This window comes from Mus musculus, chromosome X (genome assembly GCF_000001635.26).
Source record: "Mus musculus strain C57BL/6J chromosome X, GRCm38.p6 C57BL/6J".
Taxonomy (NCBI): domain Eukaryota; kingdom Metazoa; phylum Chordata; class Mammalia; order Rodentia; family Muridae; genus Mus; species Mus musculus.
Window position 1 is genome coordinate 154,984,266 of NC_000086.7, and position 13,569 is coordinate 154,997,834.

At 43.2% G+C, this 13,569-nt stretch overlaps 1 protein-coding gene across 2 annotated transcripts; it reads right to left on the minus strand.

Annotated features, from left to right (window-relative positions):
- Positions 1-1,509: 1,509 nt before the first annotated feature.
- On the minus strand, positions 1,510-11,585 carry Magea8 (melanoma antigen, family A, 8). 2 transcript variants are annotated; one of them, XM_006528728.3, is made up of 5 exons: positions 11,531-11,569; positions 10,735-10,838; positions 9,919-10,018; positions 3,847-3,935; positions 1,510-2,911 (listed from the first exon to the last, which is right to left on the minus strand). In XM_006528728.3, exon 5 carries the CDS (start codon positions 2,844-2,846, stop codon positions 1,884-1,886), a length of 963 nt encoding a protein of 320 aa, XP_006528791.1. In that variant the 5' UTR covers positions 2,847-2,911; positions 3,847-3,935; positions 9,919-10,018; positions 10,735-10,838; positions 11,531-11,569; the 3' UTR covers positions 1,510-1,883. The 2 variants fall into 2 exon arrangements, with proteins under 2 accessions (XP_006528791.1, NP_064404.1); NM_020020.4 differs by lacking the exon at positions 10,735-10,838 and having other exon boundaries at positions 11,531-11,585.
- Positions 11,586-13,569: the final 1,984 nt, after the last annotated feature.

Here is a 13,569-nt window from a genome sequence, read left to right on the forward strand (position 1 = left end):
TTCTCACCTGAGGAATACCGAAAAGCAGAGAAGCAAGCTGAAAAGATGATCAACATTCTTAATCATCAGGGAAATGCAAATCAAAACAAACCTGAGATTCCATCTCACACCAGTCAGAATGACTAAGATCAAAAATTCAGGTGACAGCAGATGCTGGTGAGGATGTGGAGAAAGAGGAACACTTCTCCATTGCTGATGGAATTGCAAGCTTGTACAACCACTCTGGAAATCAGTCTGGCAGTTCCTCAGAAAATTGGACATAGTGCTACCGGAGGATCCAGCAATACCTCTCCTGGGCATATATCCAGAAGATGTCCCAACAAGTAAGAAGGACACATGCTCGACTATGTTCATAACAGCCTTATTTATAATAGCCAGAAGCTGGAAAAAACTCAGATGCCCCTCAACAGAGGAATGGATACAGAATATGTGGTACATTTACACAATGGAGTACTACTCAGCTATTAAAAAGAATGAATTTATGAAATTGCTAGGCAAATGGATGGACCTGTTGGGCATCATCCTCAGTGAGGTAACACAATCACAAAGGAACTCACACAATATGTACTCACTGATAAGTGGATATTAGCCCAAAACTTAAGATACCCAAGTTTTGATACAATTTGCTAAAGGCATGAAACTCAAGAAGAATGAAGACCAAAGTGGGGACACTGTGCCACTTCCTAGAATTGTGAACAAAACACCCATGGAAGGAGTTACAGAGACAAAGTTTGGAGCTGTGACCAAAGGATGGACCATCTTGGGACTGCCATACCCGGGGTTCCATCCCATAATCAGCCTCCAAACGCTGACACCATTGCATACACTAGCAAGATTTTGCTGAAAGGACCCAGATATAGCTGTCTCTTGTGAGACTATGCCCCGGCCTAGCAAACACAGAAGTGGATGCTCACAGTGAGCTATTGGATGGATCACAGGGCTCCCAATGGAAGAGCTAGAGAAAGTACCCAAGGAGCTAAAGGGATCTGCAACCCTATAGGTGGAACAGCATTATGAAATAACCAGTACCCCGGAGCTCTTGACTATAGCTGCATATGTATCAAAAGATGGCCTAGTCGGCCATCACTGGAAAGAGAGGCCCATTGGACACACAAACTTTATATGCCCCAGTACAGGGGAATGCCAGGGCCAAAAAATGGGAATGGGTGGGTAGGGAAATATGGGGGAGGGTATGGGGGACTTTTGGGAGAGTATTGGAAATGTAATTGAGGAAAATACGTAATAGAAAATATTTAAAAAAACTCTAAATTTTTGGAAGATCTCAGGATCATGCTCTCATCCTATATAGATAATTTATTGACTCTGGCTTCAACTCTACCCTCTTATCTATAGGAAAATATAGACCTAGCTTCTGCCAATGACCCACTGCTAACAGAGGACTTTAGTATGAAAGGGGAACCAGTGCAGAGTTTAGTGTTACAAATGAGATTTACTGTTTTCAGGTTTAATTTTAATTTGTTAAACACAACAAGAAACTAAAGAGTTTGAGATGATGAAAATTCTTTTATTCTTGTTTTTTTTTAAACATTCACATTTTTTCCATTGCCCAGAAAGTTACAGTTTCAGTGTCTCTAGTATCTTGAGACATTTTACAAAATAATAGAGAAGTCATTCCCATTTATTTTCAAAAAAAATGACATTCAGCTAACCTGGAAAAACAACACTGCATGCACTTAAAACTAAAACTATTGGACCTTATACTACTATTATTAACATTTTGAGCTACAGAGAATCCTCAAGTCACCCAAACAGAGTGAAAATTGAATGTGTTATGCTCTCTTCCACCCAGCTATCCAATGAGGGTACAGCAATGGAATCAGTGACTCTGTCTGACCTGGGGTTAGAAGGGAAATGCCAGTACACTAGAATGTAAGCAGGTCAGAGAAGTTGGAGCATCTGTTCAAGATCCACGCCTTGGTCCTGTCTATCTCATCTTGCAATGCCTCTGCATACTTTTCAGGGTAGGCTCTGGGATGAGTCTTATTAATGCTGGCAAAAAACTGTAAGACTTTCATTTTGCTGGTTTCTGCAAAAGCCCTTGGGCCCCACAGGAACCCATAGCTAGGAGGATCACTATTGGGCACCTGCCTGTATTCCAGGTACCCTTCCTGCACAAACTCCTCAGAGATGAGCTTCCTGGGGTCTTTATGTATGTAAGGATTCCTCCCACCACACAATCCTATGTTATTCAGCATTTCCCAGATAATCTCCTCACTGACATAGTTTCCCTTCATGAAAATGACACTCAGTACAGCTATGAGGATACCTGTCTTGGGCATACCCTGGACATCAGTCATCATGCCATCATAGGTGATCCCCAGGGCAGTGACAAGCATATAGGAGTGGACAAAGGGGTCCACTTCTACCATGTCAAGGCCAAAGACCATCTTCAAGCACTCAGAGGCCTCACTAAAGATCAGAGGGTAGTACTCCTCATACTCTCTACCAATACTTTCCAACATTTCTGCTTTGGTAGGAAATGCCTTCATTTCATAGTTTAAAACCAGAAAGTCCACCAAGTCATACACCTTTGTGTTCTGTGCATTGTGCAACAAATAAAGTGGGTCTTCCAGGCCCTCTGATCCTTTGATGGAAGCTTCCTCAGATGGGCTATCAGGGATGGAGGCCAGTGCCACACAGGGAGAGTAGGCTCTCTGAGGACTCTGGGGAGGACTTGGTATTCCACTACCATACACTTTATTTGAGGTGGTGGTAACTTCCTCCTCCTGTGATGTCACCATGGTCTCCTGGTCATTGTCTAATTCCTGTTGGGCCTGAGCACTCTCTTGGAGGTTGCAGTATTGGATGTTATGGGAGTCAGCCATTGTGACTGTCCTAGGTAACAGTAGGCAGGATAGTGTTCCAATCACAGCAGGGAGGACACACAGGACTGATGGAGAAAGAAAAGAGGGTGAGTGGATTCTTAAGGCAGACCATGTCCCACAGCATTCAAAATGTCATGATACTTGAGAGCTCTGGGGGAGTGTTTTAAGGTCACAGGACACTAAGCAATCCTGGAATCTGAAAGCCTGAAACAGGAAGTTATCCTGCCATTTGGAGGGCAGCCAGAACACAGAACAGATAATCACAGGGTACCATGGGAATATTTGACACCAGGTATTGTGGAGAGTCTGGATTCTCAGTTGTTGGCTCCACTGATATGAAATAGCAGTATAGGCATCCCTGTAAGTTCTTGAGATACACAGTTTTGACCTTGTAAAAAGGTGAGGGCTCTAATGCAGAGGATGATTTTCATGTGTTCCACGTTACAATCATTATAAGAGATGCTGCCACCATCCCATAGCTGCAAAGAGCTAGTTGCTAACTTAATCCCTAGTCTTAAAACAAGGGGAGAGATGACCTGCTTTGGGGGACATGTGGTAACACTACTTAAAGTGAATGGTGTCTTCACTTAACATTTTGGGCCCTTGTGTTTTTCTGTCATTGACTTTACACTGCCCTTTTGCTGGCCTGTAGCAAACTCTTACATGTCCACCTCTCTAGAAATTAATAAAGGGTATTAAGATCATTTCATACCTGACTATACCTGTTCAAACTAAATTACAAGAAATGAGACAATTTAATGCTTTTCATGTGTCCTGAATTGTCAGACATGCAGAACAATCTCCTTCATCAAAGACAAGTACTGTACTGCTTCACCTGATGATCTGAGGCTAGTTTCTTTTAGTCACGAGCCTATTTCTGTTATAAAGTGGAAAGAGGTGAGGGAAGTTATCTATGGACCTTGGTTTCTTCACAGCCTACAGCAGGCCATGTGTGGGACATTTCCCATTTTTTGAAATGCAGGACATCTTCAGTCCTCACCTTCAGTCCTGACACTCCTGAGATCTTCCCTCTGATGACTCTAGTTAAACTCTGCTTTACCAGGATTTCAGCTCCTTGATACCAGGGACCTGTAAACAAGATAGGATGGTTAGCAAGACCTCCCCACCCAGCACTGAGTGGATCAGGGAAGTGACAAGTGTTTGTTGGGCCCATAACAGAGTTTTCCTTAACTCATACATTCGAGGATACTACCTGAAATCTCATGACCCTGGGACCCTTGTTTTTAAATATAGCTACCCACTCTATACTCATGACATCTGAGAAAGTGCCAAATCCATGTCCATCTGGATGTGTTAATGTGGATTGTTCACATGACCTGCACTCATCTAGCCTGATATGGGATTTCCTAAGACCAACTGGGATTTATTCATCTGACTTTTTCCTTATACCTTCCTTTATGTGCAGATGTCAAAAAGATCTCGTCTCTCCAAAGACTGCTGCCTTCCTGTCCAAGGTACAACTAAGCTTGCCACTTAACGCCTCTGAGTGTTAGACTCAGAATATGACCAGGCAGCACAGTCCCTTCTTTTTCAGCCTTAGACACATACAGTCCACAGAAGTACATGTATGAGACACACATAATCCTGGGACTCTGCTCTCTGTCCTCCTAAGTGGTTCCCTCTGCCACCTTGACATCACACCAAGAATCAATGACTTCGCCTCCTATATAAATCTCAGAAAAAAATCGTTACTCATAACAGACAAGCAGTCACAGCACCCACATACCTAGGAATCTCAAGAAAGTTTTTATTCATGGATTATTTGAAGTGAGCTGCACACAGTGAACCCTAGATTTTTGCCTTAACTAGGGATGTATCCTAGACTTCATTAACATAGACATCAGAAGAAAAACAAAAAAACTTCTGAAATTATACCTACTGAGGTCACAGTAGGCCAATCTGTTGTCTACCCTGGACGCCTGTCTTGCAATTCCAATTATTGTGATGCAGCTGAATTATCTAATGGGGATTCTCTTCCCTTTACCTACAGTGTGTTACCCTGGAAGTTCATGGATCCTGGACCCTATCTACTTCAATTGCTCCAAAAATGTATATAAGACAGAGTCCCCCTGAAGGACAGATCCTTACCCCTATGGATGCACCCCACCCTGTCACGTGCAGAATGGACAATGAAGAAGCACTGTTTTGAGACTCCTCAGACTAAGCATAAACTCTCACCTTGATTCCAAGGGTCTGTGTGGAGTGTTCAGAGTGCCAAATGATATTTTAAGAATATTTTCTTAAAATTCGGATCATTTCATACATTGCCTTTTAATTATATTCAACATCCCTCCTGTTAGGTTCTGAGCCTCCTTCTGATCCACAACTGGGCATGGCTGCTTACAGAGGGGAAATGTGGGGAGTTTTATTGTGCTTATCCCATGGTTCCAGCAGGGCAAATGCTGGGTAATACTGAAGCATTGAGCACTGTTCTTTAGGTGAGAAAGAAAAAGTCTGAGATGTGGGAAAGCCACAGGGGTTCCAGGCCTGTGAAGAGGTCAGGGCTTTGGGGTTCTCAGTCTCTTGGACATCCAGGCAACCTTGGCCATTGCAGAAGAGCAGGGAATGGAGTCAGAGTACTGCAAACTAGGGCTGCATCTTGCCCAGGGCTGGGGGAAATGGGGAGTAGTGGCTTGAACAAGCAAGGATGATAGGTCTTGCCTAGACTGTACTTGGCTTGGTGGCGATTGTGGCTTAAAGAACAGGGAAACATTCAAAGGGAGATTAGGATGTGACTCTGTAGCCTAAGGCCCCACAGCATATCATGGTGAAAAGAAACAGTCTGTAGTTGCAAACTGCTTATTGTCATGTAGGAAAATGTATGCTCAAAACAATACTACACATCTCATGGTGTTCCTGAAAATAAACATCTGTTCAGGGTGGAATGTCTGTGAAGGGAAGCTTATTGTCTGAGTCTTCCAGGACTCTAATTACCTCATTAGCATAGAGAACTCTGTTTTAAGCCTATGTGGCCACAGGTCATGTCTCCATGATGTGAGAAGCAGGGCACAATTTCCATTTCAGGAGTAAGGTAGGGAGCTAGGAGTCACCTAAGTGTCAGGTGTGCCCACTGAGTCTCTGGGTCCTGAAATGCTCTACCTTACCAACATTCCAGGCATGGTTTTATGTCCCAAATTCTCCCAAGTCCTCCAAGTTCCACCCACTTCTATTCTTACCAATACTTGCACTCTCATGTTTTTTAACCCATGGAGTCAAATTGATAATGCCTGAATGCACTTGGACCTGTGGCCATCCAGTGAAGCATGATAAACTAACCAGACACTGCCCATGTAAGGAAAGCAAACTCTCTCCTATGGGGCTATAAATTATATAGAGCTCCACAGCTAGGGGTGGGACTTACATACCCCAATTTATGCTGAAGATGTTGTCTAACTTGGAGCCCAGTACTCTTGATTGTTCCTACTTAATGAACTTGGGGCTAAATAGGTAGAACTGGTTCAATTTGGGGTGACTAAATCTGGAACAGGTCTTCAGAAGTCAAACCATAGCTGTCACCTTGGCATCATGCATGGCTCACCTCCTCCTCTGTCTCCAGATGACCACCAGAATTCTTTTTACTTAATGTACATGAATGTGTGACGGAATGTTTACTTAAGCACAACACATATATTACTGGTGCACACACAAGTCAGTAAATAAGGCCAGATGCCCTGGAACTGGAGTTATGAAGCAACATTTGTGGCAGGGAATTGAACCTACAGGAACAACAAGTACTGATAACCACTGAACTATCTCTCTATCTCAATACACTACATTAAAATAGGAAAAAAAATGTCTAATTCCTACAACATGTCTCCCCACATGTTGCAGATGGATCCCATAAATGTGAAGATGAATTCATCTACAATTCACCCTTACTTCTCACACAGATTACAAGCAAGACGTACCAGGACACATGAACTCCCACTTTCCTATTTTTGTTAAAGCTACAGGACTCTTTCCATATTATTTGTGGAAAGCTTATCCAGAAAGGATGCTCTTTAGGCCATCCTGAACACCATAAACTCTGACAGTAAGGCAACATTCATGCTACAGAAAGAAAATATTCTCTGTCATGCAAGTCCTTACATATAGATGGAATGGTGGGGAATGTGAACAGGACCACACATAAGAGTTCCTGCTGGGAATCAGGTTAGTGAAACAAGATTAAATGGAGGATGTCCTATACTCTAGAGCATCTGTAGTCCACCAGCAGATTACACTTGAGTCAGAAATGGACCAAGTACTTCCTCAACCAGGAAGCTCTAAAAATGGCATCTATATTTTGAGAAATCCTGGGAACCAGACTGGGGAAGAATGCAATAACTACAAGGGCCCACTCTTTGGTGTCTCCTAGACAGCAGAGCTGAAGCTGCTTTAATTGGAGACCCCCTCTTATGATAGGGGCTTTATAGTCTACTATATAATCATCTGGACTCTGAAAGCTTGTATCACCCTTCCAGAATTTGAAAACATTGTTATAGCACCCACTGAGCACCTGGATGTGAATGTGGCAGTATAGGGAGGGACTTTTCCCCCTGATTGAAGACTCAAGTGTTCTCTAACTACAAGGAATGGCAGGAAATTGTTTGGAGTCCTCCAAGTTACCTCTTGCAGATAGAGAACCTCACTCCTGCAAACCAACCTGGTTTTGCTGAAAGACTCTCAAAAGGATACAATGTAATCTGGCACTTTCTCTCCTGGATGAGGCTTCTGCAATCAACTGACAGATCACTGCTTGACTGACAAGCATACTCCTCTTTGCAATCTTCTTAAAATGCTCCAAGACAATGATTCCCAGGGGAGGGAAGGAGAGAGGCTCATTCCTACAAATGGGCCCACTGAATACCCTGTTGATCACTATTTATTAACTTTCCTAAAGCTGGGACTTTTAACACAATTCCTCATCTGGTGGTGAACCCAAGCCAAAACTTGCCTTGGAGGCTATTCCATAACTATAATTTTGCAACTATATGAATCATAATGAATATATGTGATAGGTAGGGCATATGATATGTAACCCCAAATTGGTTATGACACAAAAGTTCAGAACACAGGTTCTAGCCTGCCAGGGGCCTTAGTAATTCACCTATAGGCAGGATATACAGCCTGCATGTGAAGTTACCAAGTGGGCTGATGTAACTATTAAAAATTGCTCCTCTGTGTCTTTGACAGTGACCACAGGATGATTCCTGCATCTGAGGCCATGTTTAGTGCAAAGTTATAATGTTATGTGACCCTTTCTCTGCATTGGAGCTCTTATAGTCTCCTCTCAGGTCTAGCTTCCACTCTGAACGTGATGTAAGCCTCTTTCTAAGAAGTTCATGAAAATGCTCCTGTTCATGGTGCACAAAGGGGGAACCAGCAAGAACCTCATGCCAACAAGCATGTTATACTCAATGCAATGCCAACTGAAGGGTGAAATCTGCATTACAATTTGTCCTTGAATCCTGATGGAGACCTTTTAACTGCCCTAAGCTATCACCTAGACTCCGAAAGCATGGTATGGCTTTCTTGCTCCAAGGATTCTCACAAGATGGTGCTAAGTCTTGGAACTCTCTATATAAAGATCTGGAAGCTTGGATACAGGCTCAATCCCCACAAATCTCCTCCCACTTGGTGCAAGCCTCTGAAAATGATACAAGGAAACAGTTGGAGAAGAACCATCTAGAATCCAGCTTCCCAAAACCCACACTCATCTCCCATCTTTATATTAAAATGACTGACAAACCCTGATTTCTGAAATGGTGCCTATGGCCAGAGTCCCCAGAGAGCAATCGGGAAGGGTTTTTTTTCAATAGATGGCCCCTGTTTGATACAGTTCACATTTGCCATCCTAAAGATGGTTGGGTCATTTCTTGTCAAGCAGAGTTTTCCCAGTATTTCCTGGGAGCTCATTTCACCCAGGGTATTATTCAACCTCCTTCTTTCAAAGAACATCATAAAATAGTGACTGTAGTTAGTCCTCAGATGTTATGGAGCAAAGGGCTCAATCCTACAGGTGAGCTCTACTTGGAGCTATGCTAACAATAGGGGGTTTCTCTATTCCAAAAAAAAAAAAAAATCCTGGGAAGAAAGTAATATTTTCTCAGGGGAACCATATGTGTGAAAAGTTTTGGATTCAGCTTGAAATACTTACCTCATGAAACACAGCTAGGTAATCTCCCTTCCTGGGGTGTCACAAAATGGTACCAAATCCACAAATGTACAAGAGACAAAAGGCTTGCAAGGGGCTCTGTATCACAAGTCATCGCAAAGTTTTCATTTAACTCAGGGACACCACAAAACATTCCTGAAACCTACTTGTAACCAGATATAGATGGCTATTTGTGGGTAGACTCTTTGCACCAAATCAGTCCTAAGGCATCTATTAAACTCAAAGAACCTCAAAAAAGAGTCCTCAGCCTGCCTAGTTCTCAGATATGACAACTGGAGACCAGGCTCTTTTCAGTAAGTGTGCTCTCTTATGCTTCAGGACCACTAAAGAAAATATATCTACCAAATTATCTGTGCTTGTGGATCCTAGTAACAGTTTCAACAATCGATTTCTCCATTTTTATACACAGTGAAAATATCACATGGTCCAGCATTACTAAGAACCCGGCAAATGGAGCCTGAGAACAGAGTCCTCTGAGAGATACTAGAAGGATCTTTTTTTTTTATTACGTATTTTCCGCAATTACATTTCCAATGCTATCCCAAAAGTCCTCCATACCCTCCCGCCCACTTTCCTACCCGCCCAACTAGAAGGATCTTATTCCCACACAGCTTCCCATTTGGTGTAGGTAAGCTCATTAAAGCTATAGTGTATGGTGCTCTCCTGACACTACCAGAGATTCCATAGCACACCTTTAGAGACTCTTAGACATAGCCAGGTATTCCACTACACCTCACAGAATTTTGAAAACCACGTAATAATTTAATCTCCAAAATCATGGAATAAGGTACTCATTGCTACAAGGTAACCCAGTGGGAGCAAGGGAGATCAAAGGGACAAGACTCTATTATATGAAGAGCCACCAAGGTTTCAAAGTGAGCCATAAATTCTTACCTCAAATGGCAAGGCAAGGCGAACTCCTTTCCAAGACTCTCTCAAATGGTGCTGAGTCCACAATGTCCCTGGATCTGAGTGGAAGGTTCAGCCTCTATATCTGGAGTAAGCAAGAGATTTTGGTAAACTTAAGGAAATTCCCAAAAAGGTCCAGAGACCTCAATGTCACTAGCTATAGATTTCTGGAGAGGGTCTAATTCCACCAAGTCAGCTCTGAAGCACCCTTTAATATCAAGGAACCACAAAAAGTGCCCCCAGACTTCCAGGGCCTCTGATATGGAAACTGGGGCCCAGGAACTTTCTTTTAAGTAACCCCCTTATGCTTCAGCGAGCCAAAAGGAAACAAATCTAACTTAATTGTCTGGGCCTGGGGATCTTGGATCCACCACAAACAACCAACTCCCCTGCCTTTATCCAGATGAAAAATCTCATACATCCCACATTTCTGGGAACCTCTGACATGGTCCTAAAGGACATTATCCATAGACAGGGAAGAACGGGGGCTCATTCCTAAAATTCCTACCCTAGTTCGGTGCAGGAAAATTATAAAAACTACAGTATGTGGGACTCTCTCGCCCAAGCAGCTCGTCCACAGTACACCCTCACATACTGGGCTAACTCCTCCAAATATTGTATCTGCTTTCTCTCCTGGAACATTTGAAACGGCAACTTTAGAAACACTTTAGAATCTAGGAGTAAGAGCTCATTCCCACAAGGTTACCCCACTGGGAGCTAGCAAGGCCAAAAGAGATGAAGCTGCATTATTTGGGGGATCATCTATCCTGAAAGGGTTCAGAGTGAGCCCGAAATTCTCACCTAAACTGGCACTGCAGAGCGATCTCCCATCTCGGCTTCTCCCAAAATGGCGCCTAGTTCGAGTCCACAAAGTCTCCAGATACGATTGGCTGGCAAGGTGCTCTCTGTATCACAAGTCAGCACAGAGGTTTCCTTAAATTTAAGGTACCTCACAATAGGTTCCTGAGTCCCCCATATCACCACATATAGATGGCTGTGAGAGGTCTCATTCCACCTTGTCAGTCCTAAGGCCTCTACTGAACTCAGAGAACCTCAAAAACGGACCTCAGCCTCCCTAGTCCTCAGATATGGAAACTGCAGATCAGGCTCTTTCCAGTAAGTGGGCTCGCTTATGCTTCAGGATTGAAATGGGTACAAGCCTAGCATAAATATCTGGACCGGTGGATCCTGGATCCAGCTCAAACAAACCACTCCTCAAATTTCAGTTAAAATAAAAATATCACATGCTCTTGCATTTCTAGAAACCGCAGAATTGGTCCATAGGGATAGAGTCCCTAGATAAAGTGGGGGTAGGGACACATTCTCACTTTTTATGAGGGTATATCATTAATACCAAATTATCAGGGTCACTCTGACACAAAAAATGCTTCCACAGTCCATCCTTAGCCTCTCATTTTAAACGGACAATTGTTCCATATCTTTTCCTCAGGAATGCTTGAAGACCGCACCTTTAGACAGTCCCTACCTTCGAGGGCTAAGGAGCTACTTCCAACAAGGTTAGTGGACTGGGAGCTAGGCAGGCTAAATGGTGACCTTCCAGTCCTTAAAGGTTTCATAGTGAGCCCGAAATTCTTACCTCAACTGGCACAGCGGGGAGACCTCCCTTCCAGGACGCTCCAGAACAAAATGGCGCAGAGTCCAAAGGAAGCCGGATATGAGTGGCTTCCGAAGTGCTCTGTACCACAGGTCAGCACAGAGGTTCCGTTAAACTCAGGACGCTCACAAAAGGTTCCGGAGACCTCCATGTCCCCAGATATAAGATAGGGAGGGAATCATATACACAAGTTCTCACTGAGGCATCCTTTCAAGTCAGAGAACCGCAAAAAACAGTCCCCTCGCTCCCCTGTCTGGCAATATCAACACTAGAACCCAAGCACTTTCCAGTAATGTGATCACCATTTCATTCAGGATCCCAAAATGATACAAAACTCGCTTAATTGTCTGAGCCTCTAGGATCCTGGATTCAGCTTAAAATACCCACTTCTCAACTTTCAACCAGTATAAAAATCCCACATGCTCCTGCATTTCTGCAAACCTGGGATATGTTTCCTTAGGACCGGGTCTTAGATGAAGAGGGGTAGGAGCTGATTCCCAGGAGGGTGCTCCTCTTTGATGCAGGATACATCATTTAAAGTATAGTGTTTTTGGTTCTCAGACCTAACCAAGGCTTCCCCAGTCCACTCTTACCAGCCTTTTGACACAGCCAACTACTCCATTGCCATTCCTCAAGCAAAGGTCTAAATGATAGCTAAATTAGATAGTCTCCAGAATGAAGAAGCAGGGAACTTTCCCACAAGGGTGACCGACAGAGAGCTAGGCAGGCCAAAGGATGAAGCTGTATTATACGGGGGATCATCTGTCCTAAAACATTTCAGAGTGAGCCCCAATTTCTCTCCTCAACTGGCAGGACAAGGCAACATCCATTCTAGGAGTCACATGACATGGTGTCCAGTACACAAAGACCCCAGATACCAAAGTCTGGAGAGGTGCTGGACATCACAATTCAGAGCACAGGTTGCTCAAATCTCAGGAACCTCACAAAACGTACCTTAGGCCACCATGTCATGAGGCATAAATGACTGGGCAGGGACTCATATACCCAGTTTAACACTGAGGGTTTTGCTAAACACAAGGAAATTCATTTGCCAAACCTAAGTCTCCCTTCTCCTTCCATATGAAAAATGGAGCGCAGGCCTATTACACTGAGTAGACTTGCATTTGCCTCAGGACAACAAAAGGATATATGTCTAACTTATATGTCTGAGCCTGTGGATCCTGTTATCCCTTCCCAAAACACACACCCTGCATTGCATGCACACTAAAATGATCATATGAGTCTGCATTTCCCAGAAACCAAGAAGTTGTGCTAAAGACATAGTCCCCTGAGAAGGAACAATGGTGGCTCATTGCCATAATACTTGTCCTTACCCTGTCCTGTGATGTCTATGGTCCCTCATTGCATATGAGAGCATCCAAACTCTGTTCCAAGTTCCTCCATCACCATGCAAACTGTGCAGCTTTTACCCTGTTCTGAACTGATGAAGAATATGAGGAGGTTCTTTTGTATTAGGGCGATAGAATTGAAGGAGTAAAGACTCACAGGCCAATTCATAGAAGCAGACGGTTTTGGTCCAGTGATTCTCACAAGACTATAGCTATAGTGTTTGGGGACCCTCTGTGGAACTTCACATTTGAACTTTTAGGTCTTACTTTCAGTATCTCTGGAAATCCTAGAAATTGTTCCATGAGTGCAGTCTAGGGAGGGGTCTTGTGTAAGAGCAAATTCCAATAACTACACCAGGTTTTCTGATTTACTGACCTCAGAAGAGCCACTGTACCTTTTGGGATTCTTCCCTCTGGATCAGAGCAACTTTGACTATGAAAATAGGCTTTGGGAATATTATAAAGAATTTTAGACTTCCCCAATAACTTGTGTATGTATGAGAATGTGTAAATGATGCTCATTTATGTTATTTGAACCCAGCATTTTGGAGCAGAATTAAATTATTTAAGATAGTTCTTTCTAGTGTGCCATTTCAGTACACCTTTAGTTTTCCACTGAAATCCAAATAGGAATCCATCTAATACACACACACACACACACACACACACACA

What these genes read in the sequence shown, in the direction of transcription:
- Magea8 (NM_020020.4), bottom strand. Translation starts at nt 2,846, where the DNA reads ATGGCTGACTCCCATAACATCCAATACTGCAACCTCCAAGAGAGTGCT.